Here is a 25,038-nt window from a genome sequence, read left to right as displayed (position 1 = left end):
TAATAAAGTCGCATCGTCAAAAGGAAACAAGTGCATAATTCGTTGGACATACAATACGATATTTCTGATTGTGACAATAATAAAAATGTACTAAAAAATCAATTAAACACACCACGCGGTAGGTCATCAAGTCGAGAGGGAAACGTGCCAATAAGGAAATTAAAGTATATTATTTTTATTCGTTCGCTTCAGTCTCAAGAGCGCGCAGACCTGAACATAACTCGTTCGCCGCTGAGAAATGTATAAAAAGTGAAAAAGTTCCGCGACCTTCTGAACGTGCGAGGACTCCGATTGTCCAAAGGTCTCGACAACAGCCTTTCGTCAAAGGACAAAGATGACGACGTCGCCGAGTACTACGTCGTTCGCGGACCCGCGGATGCGTAATGAGAGTTCTAGGGAAAAAGAAAAAGAAGACGCGATCACACACACATCCTTTACATGGTTGGGTGTGACATGTCGGCATTCTCGCCCCTTCTGTCGTACTTCGCGCGCGCGCGCGCGCGCGTACCGGATCGTATCTGCATCGCACTCAACCATTGGGTTTTACGAGAGAGGTGGATGGATATAAAATACCATATTTTTCTCTTCTTCTCTACGTCGTTACTCCCGACAGCAACAGGTTATATCGTCTCGTTCTATTCGACGACGACGACGACGACGATGACAACGAGGAGCAACATTTTCTCCCCTCTTTCGCGTACGCGCAAACAGAACCTGATGCGTCTCATATATCCGCGAAATTTATTACCAACGCTCGCGGCATCACGCGATAGCATCCTGTTTGCGATCGCGACGATATAAAATTATAAAATATAGTGTCTCTCAGCTACGAGTCGAACGGAAGTTCGGAAATGGGGCGTTCGACTTAGGACAGAATACACGATAAATAACCCGGTACACATTTCTGCCATCATATAAGAAGATATAAATTGTATTTATATATATTGTGTAACACACAGAATAAATATTTTCAGGTAGGATTTTATGCCTAATAATCATTTTTGTGAGTTTTATGAATTTTGCGTTTATGCTTTTGATTACTATTCAGGCTTGAAACGCAGTTTTATGTTAGAAATGTAATTTTACATTATTAAGTTGATACACAATTTAATATTATTGATGTCAACGAGCATTTTATGAAAACTATTGCAAAAAATATTATCCCAGCCAGAATACTATAATTATATTTTATAAATGCTTTTATACAATTGTATTTGTAAAATAAAATTATATAAATCCCGAATAAAATATCGACACATTATAAAGTTAATGAATAAACAATTTGAGTCTTAATCGATAACTAAAAGGCAAACACATGCGCACAGAAAAAATTGTATGTAAATAGAAAAAAAGTGTCTCAACTCAACACTGATATACTCGTATATACGCAACAATGTATACCTAATCTTGAAATGAGATTATATTGAGTTAAACGAAGAAAACTTGCTTGAATAAAGTCATTTATATAGTTAAACGAAGTTTCATATATAGTTCAACCAAGAAAAAATAGTTGAAATAAAAAGGTGAAATTCTTATAAACTCACAAGCATTTGCGATTAATTAAAATGCTTGAAGTAAATTGATGCAACTATGCATAATTAAATTAATAGATATTAATAATCGATTGCGTTTACATTCTTGGATCACGTAATCTTCGGAAGAAGATCACGTTGCAAAATCCAATAACTGATGTCACGTGGTTTGAAATACAAAGGGAATGTATCTGTCTTATGCACGAATATATTTATATCTCACAAAATTAGCCGAGTTCTGATCAACAATATGCCATGCAGAGGCTAGCGAGCAGTAGTTTTGCTCTGATAGCAAATGTGTGTATTTGCTATAAGAATACATTATTTTGCTTCAATAGCATAACGCGATTCTAAAGACAAATACACTCAACTAATTTTTTTTATATTCTCGCAACAAAACAGATTTTACTATAATAACGAATAATTCGTGAAATTAGTTTCGTTAACTAAATTTTGTTGCTGTCACTACGAATATACAATAGAATGAAGATTTTGCTACAACAGCAGAATTATTTTTTCCATGAGATTATTATATATTGCTGCGTATATGTATATACGAGTATATCAGTGTTAATTTGACACTTCTTTCTTTTCAGTATATAGTATATTATTTGAAATACAAAAATTTCTTCCCAAAGGAAATGATCCATTCCACAGTAGAGATATATATTAACCTATACCAGGAAAACTTTGGGAGAACCACTGTTACGAACAGTTTGATTGCAACCTAAAATGAATCGTTAACGATAATGTTTGCGAGACGCGGAATTTATCTCGAAGCGAATTTTATCCGTACAGAATCGGCGAAGAATCGACGAGGTTTGCGGAGGGCACTCGCTCGAACACGCGCGTATGTCTATCCGCGAGCGCAATAACGGTGTCTATTGAGAGTTCTGTGCACGAAACGAGATCTGATTATATTTCAGCTTAGGCAGAAAGCCGCGTACCTGCTTCGTTCTGGAAAATATCTCGTGTACATAACTGCGCGAAACACGTAAACATATATGAAGAAGTGTGTATGATGATTATACACACTGCCTCCTGCATGTATGATTAGAACACACTCTCTTATCACAAGAAACGCTACATCAGAAATATTTTTATTAGCTATAATACTGATTACTATATTGGCATTTGCACGTGCATTCTCGTTGCGTGACACGCGACCAGATTATCATAAGCTCTAATAGGTACACACGCTTCTGTTATTTATAACGGCAGATTACATCCGTAAATTTTTGCATAAAGACGATAGTTTTCATATCTCGTATTTTTTATTAATAAAATTTTCCCAGCAAATGTATTTTGAAGAAAAAGTAATTGGGTTCTTGCCCAATTTTCTCTTTAATTATCACAGAGCCTAATACATATATCGGTATTTATTTTCACTTCAATGCCATCCCTCCTTCTCGAACGCTACCAACATTCATTAATGAAATCGATTCAATTAATATAAGAAATAACATAAGAAATTACATTTAACTACATCATCATCAAGGATTGATACATTTTTATCTTGACCTTTAAATTTCTACGGTCTCTGCGTACATATTTTTCTTTTTCAACATTTTGCTACCGAGCCTCTATCTTTCTCGTCCACATCTGTTTGCCTTAGTCTTCTCCGTGACGTGAAAAGAAGCGAGCGTATAATATATTGAATCGATTGGAACGATTATTAAATTTCCATTTATCAAACTTTTATTTATCCGTTTTTTTTTTTATGGAGTAGATTACACGCGTTTTTTCGTTCTATTTCTTTTTTGTTGCAGATTACGCTTTAAGTAAGCGCAAGCTCTCGTGTACCCCTATTCTATAATTCTTAACGACAGCGTCGTTATCGTTAGATATATTGTCGTCACGCACACAGCTTTTACCATATATTACACCTGCGCGCAACGATAACGACATTGTCGTTAAGAGTTACAGAATCAGAGCCCCGGTCAACGACGTCACGAACGCGAAACGTCCGTGTACAGGTATACCTATATACATATACTTGGCTGCCTCTGCTTTCGAAGTTACACGCCTCGAGGAAGTTCGCTGCGAAGTGAACAAAGACTTTCCCAACGTTTTCACCGACTGCTTTTGAGATTGGTGGTCAGATAAGCGCGGATATATGGCAGAATGATGCTTTATAGAACGGGTCATTAAAATCCGCTCGATCTTCCCTATAAGTGCGCTTATATAATGCGCATACCTATAATTCATAAGCTGCCATCATAACAATAAAGCGGATAAGATCTGCCTTGAGAGCCCGTCGACGATTGCATGCTTCAGTTCCGCTGAGGATGCGTGCCGAAGACAACGTGGTTGATGTCAATATATTTATCAATTTATCGCGATTCAAGTAGCAGTTATCGCGCAGCTGCGATCTTCGCCGCTGACGCCGCTTAACACACAGAGGTGAAATATTGTTAGTATACAAAATTTTCAACATGTATTAATGTTACAGTCACACTGAAGACAGAAGGTTGGTGTTAATATATTATGCATCAATTTATTTTGATTAAGTAACAGTAATGTATTAATTTATCGCGATAAAACAGCGTTATCGCGCAGCGTTGATCTTTGCTGCGTAACACTCAAAGAAATATTGTTAGAATACAAAGTTTTCAACGCGTGTGTTAATGTCACGTTAATACTGAAGATAGCGAAGTCAACGTCAAATAATTATGCGTCAATTTGTCGCGATTAAATAGTAGTAATCGCGCAACATTGATCAGAAATATATCGTTAAGGTACACAATTTTCAACTCGCGTAATAACGTTAGGTCGATGCTAAAGATAATGAAGACAGAGATGGTTGACGTCATTATATTACGCATCGATTTATCGCAATTAAGCAAATTATCGTTGATCGTTGATCTTCGCTGTGTAACACACAAGGTAATATCGTCAGGATACAAAATTTTCAACGCGCACGTTAATGTCACGTTAATGCTGAAAACAGCGAAGTTGATGTCACACACACGCGCACACACACACACACACACACACACACGCACACACACACACAATATATTAATCAATTGTCGCGTCAATTTATCTCGATTATATAGTAGTTATCACGCAAGATTGATCCTTGCCGTGTAAGACTGTCAGAGAAATATTGTCAGAGTACAAAATTCTCAAACTCGTTATAGATTGATCCTGAAGATAGAGAGGTTGACGTCAATATACAATATATTATACATTGATTTATCGCGCGTATCAAGTAAGTTGATCTTTGCCGCGTAACACGCAGGGGAATATCATTGCAGGGATACAAAATTTTCAACGCGCGTGTAACATAATTAATGTTATGCTAACGCGTTCATTTGCATATTATTGTTATCTCTTTCTCCCGTTCAGAGGCGGCCGGCGCGGCGGCAGATGTCAGGGGTCGAAGCCGGCATATTTATTATGCCGTAAAATCAAATATCGCCGAAGGAACGAACTCCTTTTGTTTGCACGTTGGTAATGGAAACCAATGGAAAGGACTCGTTTAACGACTCGTTCGCAATGTTTTATCAGTATCGTTGGAATTTTCACCGAAATCGCACCGACGACGTCGATCCTCGCTCGGTCGAAAAGCGCAAATATTTGAATCAGAACGTAACGTTCGGGACGAAAGGGCGAAAGAGATCGAGCACCTACTATTTTCATACTTTTTTCCTTTCGCGCAAATTCGCGATAAATGCACGACCGGTGTGTAGGTGAAGAAACGCCTCAGGTCACGTAACAGGTTGCATTTTATTTCGCTGCACTTTTACTACATAGTACGTCGAGTACGTGGTGCGAGGCCGCGGGGAGTGGTCTCGATGTGGTTTGAATATCTCGAGTTCTCCGTCGTCGAGACCTTTTCCATCGTCGCACCATCGTACCGTACCGTATTATTTCATTATGTATCCAACGTTTAATTGACGATATTTTAAAAAATGGCGTTGATCGATGTGCTGTTCACTCAATGACCCGATTGCGATCCGGTACGTCCCTTCACAGCGGCATCCGAAGGACGAAGGTCAGGCGATACACCTGCGATATACAACAATGTTTCGATCCTAAGTAATAAAGCCGCGGCGAGCTTTTGCCACGAAAAAAATTAAACGTCTTCTCACAAGAATTATGCTTCGATTTTACCGCAACATGCGAGACGATAGCAAGCTTTGTTTTGGGAAGAAGAATGTAAAAGTACACGTATAGTTTTAACAGTTTGTCTCTCTTTTTATATTTTTCTTTACTATTATTTCAATTATTTAATAATAGATTTTTCTTATGTAATATTTTTTTGTATAAATAGTACAAATAATTAGTAATTATTGTAAAAAATTTTGAAATGAAAGAATGAGAATTATAGTATTTTAGAGCGTTATGTTATTTAAGTAAAAAGTTACCTGTAAATGGTGTACTGTTGCAGAATGATTTTAATATTGATATACTGTAATTATAGCGAAACGTTATTAATATAAATCAGGAAGGAATAACGACTTCCTCCATACAAGAAGAACCATAACAAAACGTAGCCGCAGTTCCCTTCATTCTGTTCTCCGTGGTATAGTTCCGAAATAAAATATTGAGTAAAAAGTTCACGTGTAGTTTAATAGCCGGCTATTTCGCCCGTTTTCTCGGCTTGTATAAGTACGGTAATTAGTACCGCGTGCAGTAGATTAATTTCGCGTGTATCTCTATATCCGTATACCGGTACGACCCATAAACAAGCGTGTTTTTCTCCAATGGATTTTCTTAACTGGCACACGATTACTCAAAAATACAAACGGGGTACGTATAATCATGCATTTAATTAAGGCCGACGTATCTTGTACAGGGGGACGACGTATAAAAGTATCCAGAAAAGGTAAGGATTAATAAGCTGAGCCGTGTCACATTTTTATCGCCGATCAATTCCGTTACAAGATCAAAACCCCAATGAATTCGAAACGAAAGCGAAAATCCAATTAAAGCCTCCGAGTTTTTTTTTTATCCGAGTCGGTATGTATGTCCAAGGATAAACCGCTGGTAGACGATGCGGGCAAATTTAATTGTCGAACAGATGTAACTTTCAAATATGATTTGTCTAATGAACGTGATGAATTTTTCCTCATTCTCTCTTCGAAGAGCAGCAGAAGTAATTGAATTATTTTGATCTATATGAACGCGGAATTTATAAAAGATATAAAATGTGTAATTCATAAAAAAAAACACAGCCTTACACATTTATGTGGACCATTGGCCATGATGGAATAATATTTTCTCTAAAATGACAAAAATAATTATAACGCTCGACGGCACAGATGTTTTTTTTATCCCTTACATAACATCAGGCCAGAATTACGTCGTGGCGGTATTATACTTGTAAATGAATTTATCCAATGAGAGAAGCAGAGAGTCCCCATCAATATTCTTCAACTATCGGGTGTTTTCGATAGTCACAGATTCTTCGAATTTAGAGTGGCTTTCTTGTTTTCTTCCTTAATATCGAAGGTGAAGAATGTTGAAGGCGTTCATCGTCAACAACAAGATGTTAACAAGGCGTTTAAACCGTTTTTTTCCATTAAGTTACGAGGATGGGTATGTCATGTTGATGTGTGAAGAATCTCTTGCCCCACCCATGGAATACCGGGGAGAAAGGAGAGAACTGTTGTAATAAGAACGCGAATCATATATTTCGATATTTTCTTATATGATCGCCCACCGGTGATGACCTGTTAATTTTTAATCATCAATCACCGTGATTCGTTACTCGATGCCAACACGCAGTCCTCACCTTGGTGTTCTCCTATTGCCATCAATTTTAAACGGTGTAATTTCTCTGCCGACAGTGCTTGAAGATTAAAGCCGTATTAATATGCGAAGAGAACAAATGGGCGTGATGCGAAAAATGATGTCTTCATTTATCGAGCAATCAGACAATCGTGCGATGATATTATTTATGATATATTTATTCCATTGTTTATTCCATAATTAACACATTCACCGCCATGACGGTCATCGGTGACCGACACCAAGTTTTTTATTTACATTTTGTCGATTATCAGCGACTGTCAAATAAATATCATATCGATATTTTTGTACTACTCAATACATTAAAATTCAATATCATAAATAAAGTGTTTTATTGTTCTTTTTAATAAAAAATTATGTAATCCGGCGTGAATGGAAAATCAGCTAAAGTATGCTTGGCGATGAATGTGTTCTACCGAGACGGTAGCCGATTTTTCAGCATAACTGTGCAGGATTTCGTGCGGAACTTCTCAGGAATTTCTCTCTCGTCTTGTGCCTCTTTATACTCGGGATAGCACGTAGCAAAATTGCATCGACGTCGTCGTCCGTTAACTGTGATGCCATTCTCACGGCGCAAGTCGTCGTCATTGTCATCGTCGTCATCGGACAGCCGGAATAGCAATTTGCTAACTTTTTCACCTGTCGTGATTTTCACTTTTTTCGACACTGCAATGTCGCTCCGGTGCACCGTATAGCCGGCCGTCGTCGGCGTCGCTGGTTCGCCGAGTCGATCTTTCGACAGCCCGTGACACCGAAACCGGCGAATCGCGAGCCGATCGATAATCGACGCTCTCTTATTAACGCAATTAATTCAGCAAATTATACGCGCCATGTCGCATTAAACGTTTTAATGTCGTAACGCTGGTCGAACGTAATAAATTGTAAAATATTTCGCGACGTTTTTTACCACATAAAAACTGAACTGACTCTTTCAATCTCTCTCGCGTGACTTACTTCAATTTGACGCAAGTGAAATTCAAAAAGAAAGAGAGAGGAGAGAGAAAGAGAGGAGACGTCAATATCATATATTCAAAATCCTTCGAAAGACTTTACACTGCGTAAAATTATGTATTCGAAATGTTCACTCACGTCAGAATATCAGAAGGACCACAAAAATTCCACGCTATTACATAAATATGTATATAACCATTTTGTGATATATAAATATTAATAAAGAATTTAAATTTTGTAATTTTAGTCATAATAAAGTTAAATTAATTACAATAAACTTAAATTTTAATTATACAATAACTTAATTTTAATTAAAAAATTTATTTATATAATAAAGAACATATATATATATATATATATATATAATTAAAAAATATATATAGTATATACACACATGTACTCCTACACACACACTTTCTTTCACTTAAATGCTAGAAAAGAAGACAATAATTAGAGATAAGAGAAATGAGATGTTTAAAAACATTTTAATGGAAAACATTTGATTATACACATTGTGAATTTTATATTTCCTATCGCTTGTTACAAGCTATATAAATTAACAATGTAAACTTCAAGTCTCGTGTCATTAAGACATCGCTAATCGCGTTAAATGATTAGGATCTATCAATCAACTTAAGGTTTTTCTGCGCTAATGGAATATCTAATAGAATTGCTGTGCGATTCATCAGGATACACGATATCTCGTACTATGTACTTTAATCCTGTAAAAACTGACTGAGAAAGAAAAAAAGAAACATGGTTTATTAATGGTGTAAACGTTTATAAATTGACACAACACTGAACGTCCTCGACTGGAGATACACTCGAGCCGCTGTAACTGACCGAGCGCAACGGAAAGGAGCGTGCGTCGCTCAAAACACTGATTATATCGCCGGTATTAATGACGCCCATCGTGTTAGACCCTCAACGCGTCGCATTGAGAAATTATCCCGGTGTCAACGGCGAAGTGCATCAGCTTGTTATCTGCGATCTTGCCGAGCCAATGGGCGCTTCGCGATCAATTTATCTTCGATCGACCGTTGCCGCCGTCGCGGTGTGTGTCCTCGCGACAAAGAAGCGGCGTGTGATTTATCGGCAATTATACGAACAAATATTTTAGCATTGCGCGCGACGAGGTTCCGCTCTTCTACGATCGATCGATCGATCGATCTCACGGAAGAGATTTCGTCGGGTTATCAACAGAGGTTTGTCCCGACTACCACCGGCCGTTTCGAAGTCCAATTTTGACACTCCGCCGCGGCTGATAATCCCTGCCAAGCACGTGCTCCCCCCGAACTCGACCGGGATTTTGCAGCTCCGAGATGCTTATCGCAATAACAGAGCCATAGGTCAGGTGCGAATAATCGACCGAAAAATACAGTGTCGAGAGGATTCAATTCAATGGTTTCGCTAAATAAAAGTGTCTTTTTTTTCATTGCCGTACACTTTCTATTAAACTTTAGCCTGTTCAGCAATTGAGTGGGAATTAATAATATCTGATTGTCACTTTGTGTGTGTGGTCTTTGATTCAACTTCCAGAATTCGATAAATAAACGAGGAGGTGTTGACTTCATTTCATCTGTCATTAAAAAAGAATACTGAATATCTACATTGTTTTACTACGCACGCTCTTCCCTTAAATTCAGGTTGGCTAGAATTTCAATCAATTACATTGTGATCCTACTCTAATTTAAGATTCATTTAATTTAATTAGAATTTGAATTTTCGAGCTTTATGTACGGAATGAATAAATAAAGTCAATTAAATAGATAATAATTGGCTCGTCTGTAGATGAATGATTAAAAATCTGTTATGTAGCTTTATGCTAGAAGAATTCATTTGAATAATTCCGGAGGAAAGAATTGCATGTTTTAAAATAGATCTGGATAGTATTAGAATGCTCATTATTATTATTATTATTATTATTATTATTTTTAAAGACAGAATACAGCAATTTTAAATAATTTACTAAAATCTTACCATTAAGTCTATACTGTTCCAAAAACTTGGAGGAAAAAAAAAACTATAGTAAATAAAAAACTTTTTTCCTGTCCGTCTCGAAATCACTGTATACTTTTTTCAGCCACATTTACCTTCTGTCTAACTGACATTTGCATAATCTTGTCGCTCCTGCTGTGTTCGATTTTAATTATCTACGATTTTATCCCTCCATTTCATAAAGGGAGAGGAGTCAGGTGGGACCTCAAGCCTCAAGGTTGAAGGAAGGTTCCAATTCGCGCACGGATATATATCCACGGCGCGTTTTCCTTGCCGACGGATCTTGCTAAACCAGTCTGCGCGTCTCGCCGCAATCCGGCAGTTAAAGTCGGATTACGACCAATCTCGGGGACCGAGGCGAGGGACCTGCGATTTCCAGGAATCCCGGATCTCCGCGGCCCCTCTTGCCTGACCTCGCGGGGCTTTCTTCTTTCCGCGTGGACGCGAAGCGAAGCACGAGATGTTCACCGCGCGCTTCCATTACCTTCACCTTCGGTGCTGGCTGAACTTCTTCGCGCCGAAGCGACTTCTCTCTCGTGCACTCGGGCAGGTCGGGCGATCATCGTATTCTCCAGTTACGATGCGTATACAACGTTAATTTGCTGAAGCTACGACTTTATAATGAACTTACCCTGATGAATGCCCCAGAGACGACGGTCAGTCGATGTGTGCGCGAGGAGGATATGCTTCAAACATCTAGTATCATCTAGACACATCTCTGGCGCTCGTTTAATTATGCCACTGTATCCGCGAAAAGTATTTTGCATTACATTTGCAAAATGACATGCAATGCGGTTCTCTCGAAAGATGGATGAAATACATTTCTTCGCTGGCGAGACTGCATATGATCTCGATAATAGCGTGTTGGATGGAACGGGTTTAAGAGCCACAAGTGAGTTCCATCAACTTATCGAAATAAAGTCACAACATTTTTTAAGTTTAAGTAAGAGAGGTAGAGAGATAAATATTTCTCTCTCGTGAATATTCGAGAAACTCGAAGAGTCGCTCGAGCCTAGCGTGGCAAGGCGACGCGAAAGCCGGTTCTCCATTGTGCGCTTGGTAATTTCTAGCGATTTCTATATTTATATCAATATCTCGTATATCGCTGATCGAAATGTCGCAACTTTGTATACATATATGCAATGAACGATCGCGTTCGAGGCGGGAAGTTAAATCGCGGCGAGAAGAACCGGAGTATATGCGCGCGTGTTTCTTTTTTTTCCCTTCTTTTTCTCCTTTTTTTCTCGTTTCCAAGCGGCACGTTTGCTGTAATCATAAATAATCGATTGTTACCGGTACGCAAATACTGTAATTAATACCGTCGGAATAATTATGTATACACTTGTCGCAAATGGCATCGACGCGCGGAGCACTTTTATTAGGCCGGCCGGTAAAAGGCGCGAAATACACACGCACACGCGTTTATAATTACAGCACGCCAAGCCGGAGCGTGCACGCGCGCGCGCACGCGGAATTATACACCTCGTTATTCCCGCTTATAACATATTACGACACCGCGCGCTGCCCGCGCGCTGCCCGCCGTGTAACGCGAAATACTTCTTAATATTTCCAAACAATGGGTAATAACCGATAATGACGGAAGAAGTTCGAAGTTCGTTACGCGCGGGGAAAGTGCGCGCGCGCTTGCTCGCTCGCTCGCGCGAGTCGCATCAGATTTGGACTCCATGCACGCTTCATTCCATGGTTTTACGGTTGCTCCTCGAAGGGAAAGAGAGGGAGAGGGGGGGTTCTTTTTTTTCTCTCTTTTATTATCCTATGCGCCGCGCGATACTTTTCCCCAGGATCGTTTCAGCGACGCGGGGCAATAATTATAAGCTCCATATCGAGCACTGAAATATATTACACCTATTATTATCCTGTGATTGATTTAACAACTCGTTGCTTCTCTCGTTTCGTAATTTCCCGATTGGACTCCACTTTCCCGCGTCACAATAAATGGCTACTTTTGTTATGCAAGAAGGTGCATTTATATTATGCAAACCCGATTTGAAATACTCGTATAACATCTCATATACTCCCGTATAAGTTTTAAATAAAATATATGTATAGTTATTATAAAATTAAATTCCGATTTATGAATGTATAAAAGTTCTCAGGCCCCAACGTCGCATAATATTCAACCTTAGCTTAACTCACTCTTCATCTCTCTCTAACTGTCCCTTTAGAAAGAGACGAAGAGTGAGTTAAGCTAAGGTCAAATATTATGCGATATTGGTGTAATCGGGCCTTAGTTGTACAGCGCGATGATTTTCAAAATTTTGCGCAATTACTTACTTCATACAAATGAGTGATCAAGATAATCGATTCCCATATTTAATTAAAGATTTTCTATTGTATTGTTATTTTAAAGAAACTGGTATCTTCTCTTCTTCACGTGCAAGTTGACTTCCAGCATCGAGAACTAATTGGACTCGCATCCTCCTGGATTATTGAGACATCCAGGCCGGTCAGGCCGCCCGCCGTACTGTCGGTCTATGTCGACGAATTCTAACGCACTATGATCCAATAATAACAGCAATGGGATCGGCATCGTATCCGCCTTGTCCTCCACACCCTTGGCTTCGATTCCATTCCGCTTGCGTCGTAACTCTATCAACGATCTCATTTGCGGATTAACCTCCCCCCTCTCCCCCCCCTCTCTCTCTCTCTCTTTCTTGCTCTCACTCTTTCTTTTTCTCTCCTTCTCCCTCTATCTCTCATCGTCGTCATCAGTTTTCTCTTTTTACAGGTACCTGACTGCACTGTCTCTGTCCTTCGCTCCATCCTCTCTCTCTCTCCCTCTCTCTCTCTCTCTCTCTCTCTCTCTCTCTTTCTCTCTCTCTCCCTCTCTCTCTCTCTCTCTCTCTCTCTCTCTCTTTCCCTCTTCATGCGTCTCTTTAACTTGCTATCCCTCGTTATTCTCGCCATCTATTCGTCTCTGTCTCGATATTCTGCTGTCTAGTTCTAGTCGACTTACAATCCCACAGTGGTAACCTCGCTGCTGCGATCCGGGTTCAAAATAAATTTCACGTCGGATGATTACGCGCTAACGGAACTGCCTCGGATCAGCTGTTCAGTGTTTACGTTTGCGGATGTCGCGATTCAAGCGAATGTAGAGAGATCGCATCGGATTACGGCGGATCTCACGAGCTTGTCGGCTTCGTTAACAATGATAAATATATAAGCCGATATATCCTTACATATATAATATATTATATGTGTGTGTGTGAGCAGTATAAATACAAATTAAAATTACATATGTATATAAATTTTTTAAATATATTGTATAATATATATTTATATTATTTATAATATATTAGTATAAAGCTTAATTTTGTTTAAACGAAAGTTTCCAAGAACATTCTATATGCAAGGATAGATTCATATCAAAACTTAAAAGATTTTAATAAAATACAATTATACATATATATTAAAAAATGATGAAATAGTATATATTGTGCATCAAGGGGAAAAAGCAGCGTTTTTTAGACGAGTGTGAAGTTTGCCGCCCGAGCCGAATGCGAACTCGCCTTCGGTTCGGGCGGCAAATCGCACGAGTCTGAAAAAGCTTTCGACCCGAGGTGCACACGATATTTCTCACAACACCTTTACGGAAATGATCGACTTTTGAATGCCTGTAGAGTATGTGCGTTTGGTGTTCCATTCGTACAGTTTATATGCGCGTATCGTTAAATAGAAAAAGAAAAATAGAGTAATGCGGGGTACAGAAACGAAGCCCCTGGTGAGGGGTAAGGGGGGCAAAGCTTCCCACATAACACAAATTAAAATGATAATAAAATTTCAAAAAAAAAAAAAAATAAATTAAATCTGATTGATTTGGGATTTTATTTAGGGATATTATGTAAATATATAATTAGTTATCTCATTGTTTAGTGATATTATTAAGAAAAAACAATTTTAAATCAGTAGTTTTAATACAAGTAATTTTTGAAATAGTAATTATTTATTTATTTATTGAAATCAATATAATTTTTACAAAGAAAAAGTCTTATTATTTAGTGAATTCAATATTTATATTACAATTTTCAAATTGGAAGATTGGATTATTTCCTCGAGTTTGTATTGCCCGTTACTTTATTTTCTGCCCGCTATACGGGGCAAAAAGTGTCAACTTTCCTCCCTAGGAAGGAAAGTAAGCCCTGGCGTGAAATTGGCCACTTTCGCCCCTCTCCACAGGCATGCATGGAACTTGCAGTCGGACTTTCCGTGGAGGTGTTGTGAAAAATGATTTGACGGCGGGTCTTACAATTAGACTCATCACATCACAAACTCCACAAAGTGGCAAAGTAGAGCGGCATTTCTGGGGCATCCTGCATGATCTACTAAGTTACATAATTGCAAAGATATCTGTTTACACACACGCGCACGTGAAATTAGAACGTAATCCGCTTCGTAACTAACTCCGTCGCGTTTAATTTCGCCGGATCCAATCACCGTCGCGCGTCCAGATGAATCCGTGATAAGTGATGAACCTACCGGTGTACACTGGTGTATCACGACGGACAAATAGAGAAACGATTCCGTAATAAAGTGTGAGCCAGTTCGCGAGAGCGCGCTCGATTCGATTAGCTTACACGCGCGTATCACCGGCGTTCTGGCAGAGAAACTGCAAGGTTGTGCAAGATTCTACGGGTGCGCGCGGCCACACGTCCTCGAGTTATCTTTAATTTAATGGAGGAACATTAAACGTAATCTTGAGTGATGTGACATGCCCCGGCTAGAGAAATCTTTAATTTAAAATTTTTTTTATCAAGGACGCGGCGCGCACGCGGCGAGACGAGACCGCGCTTTCACTTTTGCGCGAAGTTCGAAACTGCGCTTGCGTGGCCGCTTCTGCAAAACGTGCACAGGTCAAACGAATTATATCATGTCGAACCGAGAATGTACCATTCAGTCATTTCTCTCTTTCTCTCTCTCTTAAATCTGCCGTCATATGGGACGTATTAGAGACCCTCCCCCCCCAAATCGGCCCAAACTATCGATCAAGCTACTTAAAACTTGATCCGTTCACTCGTTATGAGATCTCAATATCTCGAGCATTCGCAAATCGTCGCGTCGCATAAAAGAGTCACGGTCGGTCTCGCTGAAGAGAATTGAGAATTGAGAATTGAGAATTGAGAATTGAGAATTGAGAATTGAGAATTGAGAATTGAGAATTGAGAATTGAGAATTGAGAATTGAGAATTGAGAATTGAGAATTGAGAATTGAGAATTGAGAATTGAGAATTGGGAATTGAGAATAGAGAATAGAGAATAGAGAATTAAGAATTGGCGCATTCGAAATGTGAAAAAAAGGTATACCCAGTATAACTCGAAAAAATATCAATTTTATTCGCAATATTGAACTTATCCCTGAACAGGGAGTGTTCAAATTAAGATACCATTATACATTTAAATTTATTTACAATTGCGCATCATATTAATATTTAATATATTTATATAACATTATTATTTTTTTGAACACACACACACACACACACACACACACACACACACACACACACACACACACACACACATTAAAGAAGAAATATTTAAATATACATATTAGGGATTAACATAAATGTCAGAAAAATAGAGAAGAGCGCACTTTAGCATTGACGCTGTTCATCTTTTATTCGAAAACTCGAGGAGAAAACATACACCGTACGTGTGGCTTGGTGACTTGGTGGCGCAAAGTCGATAGCGACATGTAAAGCAAAGAGAAATATATTAACCATGGCTGAAGTGAGATTTCATTTTCGCTGGAAATTATAAAAAATTCAGGGCGACCCGTCATGCCGGGCCGCCGGGCATTATAGCTTCTTCGTGCAGTTACCCGCGCGCGTTTTATGTAACCTCTCCCCGGCGCGCGACGGCAAGGACGGTCGTAGGAATAATTCCGCGTCAGTGTAAAATTAATTCGATGCCTCTATAAATATTAATAGATCCGCCGTCGCGGGATCGGGATTCATGGATTTTCCCAGCGCAGCTTTGCGGCGCGCGGCGCTCCGCCCGGAGCTAGCCGAGGCACCGTTTGAATAATCGATACACTTATGACTGTCGCAACATTACTCTATACGTCCTTGCGCTCATACTTATAACGCGCATTGTCACTCTCCGCATCCGCCTCGGGTATCCGCACTTTTATGCCTCAGCGGATTGATCGTCGCGTCGGGGCGACCGACACGAGACGAACGAGCGTAAAAACGTTTATGTGGCAGGATACTTTGACCCGATTTTAAAATGTCATATACTGAGCTCACGGTGTCGATGATCATCGCGTTTCAATGGGTCTGAAAACGTAGAAGAATTCGAAAGTAAAAAATATGGAGAAAATTGCATGTAAATATAGGTACTTAATTAATATATGCTTAACGATGAGACGCATACATAAAAAATGAATATATATGTACGTGCGTTAACACAAAACTACTGGAAGACTTAAGAGTATCAATATTGTATAATATATATATAATGCTTCTATACTATAAATATTCTAAAATAATCTAAAATCATAAAACTGAATAATAAATGCTATAGAATGCTATAGAATAGATAAGAAATTTGCACATATATTAACACAATATAAATCTCCATGAAAGCGGTAAAAAACAAAATTAGTCCGACATTAGTTAAGTAAGTTTTAAATGACCATGAATTATAGATATTTCTTGTCGAATACTGCTGACAAATAATCGCGATTATTTCAATAAGCTACTTTGTTCTATTATCCGCATGAGTATCCGAACCATTTATCGATTAACCAATTAGGTAATCGCTACTGTAAAACGCAATTCAATATCCGAATCGGTTTCGTAATTGAGATACTTTTAAAATAGTGCATTTTTGGTTCGTTGATGTTAACGAATTTATTAAAATATGGCGTACCGCGGTTTATTCTCTCTCTCTCTCTCTCTCTCTCTCTCTCTCTCTCTCTCTCTGTGTGTGTTTTCTCTCTCTCTTTCTCTCTCGCCCATGCGCCTTCAATTTATCTCCATTATGTGCTCGATCAATTTAATTCATAGCGCTACCCCGTTCGTTGACTTCTCAATTCGCTCATGAATCATATCGAAAGATCCATGATTTACCCGATAATTAGGTTGATATTTCGCCGACTTGAATATAAGTTTATTTTTTTTATATATGGAAGCTCAAATTGTGTATGATAAAAGATAACATCAATACATGTCACTTAGTTTTTCGAGTTTTTCAAGTCACATTGGAGACTATAGTGTATAATTGACATTAATTACATTAGCTTTCGAGAAAGCAGAGAATAAACACTTTCTTAGCTGTTTCATCAAGCCTTTGTTTCAACAAATTTTTAATTAAATGGTATCGCTTTTTTTACTCTTACAAAGTTATTAAGTTATCATTATAAGTAGTAATAATCTTAATCATATGATAAATTCCATCATTATTGAATAAGTAAACATATCGCAAGTACAATTTAAAAAATTTTTAAAGCCATAAAGTTCGATGTCAATTGCGCATCTAAATTTTATCGTAATTGAGGGGAATTATAAGAAAATCGCGGTTGACACTCTAAAATACAAATAAAAATAATTTTTTTTTTTTTTAATAGGAACGATCGCAACTTATGTTTACAACTTTCGCCATGCATCGGTGCATCCGGCGCACAAAAAACGCGGTTGCCGCAACCTCGTCGAAGTACACGGTTTTCTCTGCTGCACAAACGTGCGACTCGCTCGTCGAAAGAATAATGCAAAACCCGCGTCAAAAGTTCAGACCGCAGAGGTATCAGAGCGGCTTATGTGTGCAACCGCTGCAGGAATACCGATGCGAATATCGCTCGAAAGAAAAGGAGAAGAATGAGAACAAAAGGCGCCCGATGCATCTCTCTCGGACGCGCGAGCGCATCCAATCGCAAAGCGCATAATAAAATCGCGCAAGAAGAGGAATGTTAAACGAGAAAGAGAGAGAGAGAGAGAGAGAGAGAGAGAGAGAGAGAGAGAGAGAGAGAGAGAACACGGGATCCTCGTCTAAACAGCAGATGATGCGTTCCACGTTGACGGGGATGGAACTGCTTCACTCGCAAGCCGGAAAATTGCGACTCTTCCCTGAAGAGCGAGCTTTTAAATCTGGAGCCGGAAAAAATCCGGTTTCCTTCGCCTGATCTATCGATGTAACACGCCGACAAAATGTATATGTGTGCGGTCGTGTGTGTGCGCGCGCGCGCGCGCAAACGCGCGAACGCAAGGGAGACCTTTACGAGCGTGGAGAAATTGCTGCTGGAGAGATCATCCGGACGAGTTATGGAGATGCAAGTATAAAGGCATGAAGCAAAAATGAGAGCGAAAGAAAGAAAGAGAGAGGGGAGGGGGGATAAGTAAATGCAATCACGCAGCAGTGGAATCGCTCAAGCAAAGGGCAGCTTTATTCTTCGTATTTAAGTTAACACACACACACACACAACGCCGCAGCATATTAAATCTAAAATAAATCAGACAATTATAGAGTGAAAATGAATCAAATATAAATAATAAAAAGAAATGTAAATATGTATATAAATTATAAAGATAGATTATAGGAAAATGTAAAAAAAGCTATAAAGAATTTAGATTATTTTTTGGATTATAAGAAAAACGGCGAATATATTTCTGCCTTTGTCAAATAAAAGTTAAAATAATTCTTTTTTCTGTATTAGCATGCAAAGAAATATCGCGTATACGTTTAACTTTGATTTTGCAAAATAGTTCATGACCAGTGTTTTTATTTAAACTTATTATTATATTATATGTCACAACTTTTTGATTTTTGATACTTAATAGCTTCAAAACTAAAAGATCCAAAGAAGAATGAAGGTCGCTTATCTAATTCCGAAATGTTTTCTATTAGTTGATTGTAATTGAGAAAGAGTATCGCGATATGATACACCTTGTTAGGACTCAGTGTGTTTGAACTTTGCTTTGTAATTTTCTTAATAAACCTACCATATTAATCCGGTATAAATAAGCTCTGTGTATTACTTTAAAAAATTAACATTGCAAAAACGAAAAATAGCTGATTAGAGATTATACGTGGCTGGCTGGGTAACGGAGTTAACCACCACGCAATTTGCAGGTAGCAATCGCTGGAAAAAGAAACGCCATAAGGTCACAAATAAAAGTAAAACCGGCATATCGCTGACGGAAACGAAACGAGGGTGTAAAAATTGACGGGGCACGTTGATAGGAGCGCGGAATTCGCGCTCCGGGTGCATCTGCCGATTCGCGCGTTCCGATCGGTGTACGCCGCGCGCGACGGTTAGAAATTTCAAGGAGGCATTGGTAATAAATCCGTTTCGCTTATCCCCTATTGCGGCATGTAGAAAGGGAGAAAGGGAAAAAGCGAGAAAGAGAAAAAAGAGAGAGAGAGAGAGAGAGAGAGAAGGAAAAAAAACAGAGATCAGAGAAAGGCAGGAGGGTGATAGTAAAAGTAAGCGTTGCGCGAAGATAACCGGTAACAGTAACCGGCAAAAGCGATGCACTTTCGAAGCATCGACCTGCGTGCGCTTGTGCATTATCTAACGCGTATCGCACGGCTGCATGTAGTATTTTTCTCGGGACGGGGATGGGAGACAGGAGATTTCGCGCATATAAGTCGCTTTTATCTCGGCATAAATTCAAGAATGCGAGAGAACGATCTCTCTCTCACGTGGGTACTTATACTAAGGTACGAGATTGTATCGAAATTAATTACCGTAATAATATCCTTAACGCAAGAACGACGAAAAATGTATGTAACAGGAAATGGCTTTGCTCATACGCGCGAGGATCTAAAGGTTTTTACAACGCAGAGGAACGTACGTTTCTAGTCATAAAGACTAAAAAAGAGAGAGATTGTTGGAAAATTATTTTATTAATATAGGATTCTCATTCGCGAACAAATGACGTATATATGTGACACAGTCGATTACAGTTAAAAATCTCTCTCAGATCTTTTTTCCGATTATACAAAGGTTAATGTATGATAGGTACACAACATTCGGAAGAGCGGTCATGCTGGCTCGACGTCGTTAAATTCTTCGCACAAAAACAGATTTACGAAGGCAAAGCATGACGCCGGTCAATTCACGCGAATGGAAGATATTCGCGGAGTTCGCCTCGGGGCGAATTAAGTCTCGGGGCATCTTTATGGAAGCGACACAAGCGCGCCCGGCGTCTAAAAAGATCCTTCAGGTTCATAAATCATAGGGGATTTAGATAAGGGATTCAGATAAAAATCGTGCGCGATGCGGGTGATAATCTAGTCGGGGAAAAAAAATTAAATGCGGAGGGGCGATCGGATCGATACGACACGCCGAACGTAATCCGGATGGAAATGAACGAACGCGAGAACGCGCGCGCGTCGCTTATCGGTCGTCGACGTAATTTGGTGAAAATTAAAGCCGATTGATCAATCATTAATAATTAAAGCCGTTTGATCAATCATTGATACTTCGCGGACGCGCGAGAGGCGTTAATAAGTATATGTCTGCCACGATTGAATCAATTCAGATTGTTCGTCGATTTCTCAGGTAATTAATCATCTCTCTTAAGTTCTCTTGTTAAGAGAATTAATTTTGTGCCATTGTCCTCCATTCTTTCGATATCAGAACGTGATAATGACAGGTCGGACATACGTCGGTTTTTCCAGATCTGTGTCTTTATTAGCGACAGATCCAGATGGAATTTTGCTTATTACGTGATCAATACGCATATCTATTCTTTATAGAAAAAATCTTATAACATTCATCCGACTGTGAAATAATTTTCTTTTGTTTTTAATACAGCTCTTTAGATTATTTGCGACTCAAATTATCTGTAATTTTTTTCTATCGGATATTGTAACAAAATAAAATAAAACATATAAAGGTGAAAAATGTATAATATAATATGAAATAAAATATATACAACAATATATATATATATATATATATATATAATACAATATAAAATTGTATACGTAATACAATAAAACGTAAGGGATCGAGATGTATGTATTTTTTTTCGCCGGATCTCTTTAACGGGTCGCCTTTATCGATGGCGTTTTATCAGTTTCCCTCGAGTTTGTGCGGTTACCGTATACTTAAATCTCCTAGGTGACCACGCGAAATCCACTCTTGCGATAGCACCTCACCCGCGTGGCGATGCCGCTCGTTACTTGTGCGAATGTATTCATGGACGCGCGTGAAAAGCGTATATATTTCGCGACTCGCGGAGCGCGCGATCCCGCACAGACGCATTCCGCGGGTCAACTGACCGCGACGACCAAGAAGAATTCAGCCTATTGCGATCTCGCAACGCCAGCTGAAACTTTTCGTCGACCTTGCGTAATCGCGGTCGCGCGTTCCGCGGAACCGAATTGATCGGCGATCGACCGGGTAATCGGGCAGATCAACCTGAAGATCGCTCATGACCGCAAATTACGGAAATAAATATTTACATCAATTACGTCATGATTTGCATCACCACGAATGAAATCAAGGATTATTTTTTCGTGTTCTTATTCCGAATACTGCACCAAAAATAAACCGGTTCCATCGCCGATTAATATTATTACGCGTAAAAATACAATATTTCTTGTTCACCATGACTGCCGCAGCTAAACAAGCGATCAAGAAACCAAAGAATGCTTGCATTGTGAAAGATTAGATCTACTGAAGAGAAAAAGCTGTTGCATATATATATATATATATATATATATATATATATATTATATATAATACATGTGTGTGTGTGTGTTTGTGTGTGCAATATTACATGCATGTGATACGTAAAAGTCAGATTTCACATAGTAGATCATTTCGATTAAATAACAACTTTGAGAGCGCATAAATACATTAATGAGAGATATAGTTTAGAATCTTATTTGTATATTGTATCATATAACTGACTAAATATTTAACTTTATGCATTAAGTCAACTTCTCAGTTTTATATACTAAAAGATTTATATAATCATTTATTTCTATTCTCTTCTCTATTTATTTTATTTTCTCTTCTCTTTCACCAGACTTCTTTTTTCATTTACATTACAAAGGATTTTCCTTCGCTAAATTTGTCAAATGTATTTATAACAATATCACATACATCTTATGAATGTTGCAGTAACGTAATTAATTTGATATTGTCCAATGGAAATGAGAAGCGAACAAAAACATTAGTTTCTACATCAAAACAACAAAAACGATTGATTTGTTATTATTTTGTTATTTGCATTGATAATTTATTTAACTGATAGGAATACAGAGGAAATATACATTTTGCATGCAGAATGTATTATATTATATTAGTAATTAAATTGTAAATTTTGTAAAACAAAATGGCACATTCTAATAAACATATTAAATAATATCTTTTAATTCTTCCTCACTGATCCAGTCTACAAAATCGGATACTCTTGTGAAAATCTTTAAACGTGACTTGTACGAGTCGTACGTCGGTGCAGAAAGTTCAGGTTTTATATTGCTTCTTAAGATTCCAATTTGATTTCCATTTGCTACTAAAGGGCTACCACCATGATACTAAAACATAAATTTTTCGATTATTAATAATAAAACATTAATATTATAATTAACAGTAAATTATTTACTGTTGCAAATTATTGCTATAATAATTTCAGTATTAAACTATAATTAAAATCGGCTATATAATAAATATTATTAGATACTATATATATTAATATAATTTTTTATATTATAAATATTCTTTCGGTGTTGTGTAACATAAACATATATGTATCAATTTGTTTTATAATATGAATAATTGACAGTTTTACTTGTAACGCATGTCCTTTTTCTCCTGTCAAAGCACAAAATTGAGTAGTCGCCAAGTCTTCCTGATTATCCCAAACTATCAACTCAAGTTCTTGCAAGGAATCAACAATGACCTCAAAAGCCTAAAAAAGATAAATATTATTTGAAATCGGATAAATGACATTCGAAGGAAATGACGAACAATAAATAATTATTACAAAATCTTTTCACTTGTTATTTATTTGTTATATTATATATAAGAAGAAAATAATGAGTTTTTCTCTAAAAGAGTGCCTCATTCTTAGACATTAAACTAGAAAATTCCTGTATCATGATGAGTTCGATATTACCCCTTTATATCCCCATCCAGTTAACGTGCACGGAGTGCCAAAGAGATCTTCATCGGTTGTCATAAGATTTATCGGTTGTACTAGCTTGTTGTATTCGATAGGAGTTTTAAGGTGAATTAAAGCAATATCATTATCATTTTTGGTATCATTATAATCTTTGTGGATGATAACATCGTCTACGTCATAAACATCTCCTGGCACGGTAAAGAAGTTTGTTCCGACATGAGCTTTTAACTTATCCCGCTCATCAAGGCTAACGAGATAAAACGAGCATATATAAGTATGTATATATGTATATATATTTACATATTATGTCTAGTTTTACATAATATGTCTAGTTTTACATATAATGTGTGTTCATTTGACTAGTTTTATATATAATTATATTTCACTAATACGATATTGACATAGATTCAAAATGTGTAACATACTATTCGATACAAGATGCTGAGGTTAATATGTTACGATTATTGAGAATAGATCCACCGCATTCTATAAGCCCAGGATCGGAGATGTTTTCATATCTCAAAATAACTTGATATGGAAATTTTCCGATGGGAGCATTTTTGCTCCCCATGGGACCTTCATAAAGGTCCGGATTTCCTTATTGGAAAAATAAATAAATAATGTTAATATACGAGCGAACGAATATCTGTTACTTTACGACATATACTTTTATTTAACAATAACGATAAAACAATTGTGGCAATTTTACGGCTATAGAAGGGTGTCTAAGAAAACTGCATACATTTCTACCAGGGATATTATGTGTGTGTGTGTGTGTGTGTGTGTATCTACTTATCTTTATCTTTTTGTTATATATATATATATATATATAATAAAATATTTATATAAATAATTTATAAATTTGTACCTCGAATGGCGTGTGCCACAGCGATAAATACAAGACAAGTTAACGCACGCATCTTTAACTGTAGATTTGATGCCTGGAACTGAAGTAAACAGGGGTTTTTATATTATGTTTCTAAAGTAGTTGAAATAAAAATATTTATCATGTTTCTGACAGTTCTGACACTTTTATAAATTTTGCTCAACTCGGTATCGCTATAAAATACTAATATTTACAATTTACATTATGCATTTCTTAAAAGAATTTGTATTTACGTCCATTTATCTGGTGGTAGCTTCATTGTTAATTTTCTCTCTCTTATCGATTACTTATATTTTGATTACTATATTCGAGTCTACAGTATCTTAAAAGCTTATATCTTAGAAGCTTAGTATCTTAGAAGCTAAGTTTATAAGTCAATGTGAATCTTGCAAAGAGAATTTTATAAAGACCTACAAATCCGTCTGGTCAGAATCGTATAAATTTATAAAACAAATAAGAAAAGAAATTTTATTTGTGAATAAAAAATACATCTTTAATATAGAATCTCAAATACAAGTTGTTTGCATGTTAAGAGAATAAATATCATTTAATGAGTATTGTATCTAAACACTTTTGACTACCATGTCACTCATGTTTGTCGCGTGAATTTTTGCACGGGTCCCACAAACTTCTGTAAATACTGTGGTATATGTATATTTAATATAAACATATATATATATATACCTCTAAAAATAATTAATTATTTAAACATATTTTTTTACAAAAATTTTACAATATAACCAGCACCACAGTTTTTCAATTTTAACATTCTTAATTTTCCTATTTTAAAAAATCGATTTTTTACAACTATATT

At 37.5% G+C, this 25,038-nt stretch overlaps 1 protein-coding gene across 1 annotated transcript in view; it reads right to left on the bottom strand.

Annotated features, from left to right (window-relative positions):
- Positions 1 to 22,421: 22,421 nt before the first annotated feature.
- LOC143900298 (chymotrypsin-1-like) overlaps positions 22,422 to 25,038 on the bottom strand; it is a 4,025-nt gene continuing 1,408 nt past the window's right edge. The window contains exons 2-6 of the mRNA XM_077411475.1: positions 24,207 to 24,285; positions 23,764 to 23,935; positions 23,333 to 23,585; positions 23,006 to 23,125; positions 22,422 to 22,751 (exon numbers count right to left, since the gene is read on the bottom strand). Of these exons, the coding sequence (XP_077267601.1) occupies positions 22,572 to 22,751; positions 23,006 to 23,125; positions 23,333 to 23,585; positions 23,764 to 23,935; positions 24,207 to 24,258 (777 nt within the window). The 5' untranslated portion in view covers positions 24,259 to 24,285 and the 3' untranslated portion in view covers positions 22,422 to 22,571. The remainder of the gene's footprint in view (positions 22,752 to 23,005; positions 23,126 to 23,332; positions 23,586 to 23,763; positions 23,936 to 24,206; positions 24,286 to 25,038) is intronic.

The sequence above is a fragment of the Temnothorax americanus genome, unplaced genomic scaffold (genome assembly GCF_048541705.1).
Source record: "Temnothorax americanus isolate GAGA-0224 unplaced genomic scaffold, ASM4854170v1 Scaffold3, whole genome shotgun sequence".
Lineage (NCBI taxonomy): Eukaryota > Metazoa > Arthropoda > Insecta > Hymenoptera > Formicidae > Temnothorax > Temnothorax americanus.
The sequence above is the reverse complement of the archived record's forward strand: the minus strand, read 5'-3'. Positions and strand labels throughout refer to the sequence as shown.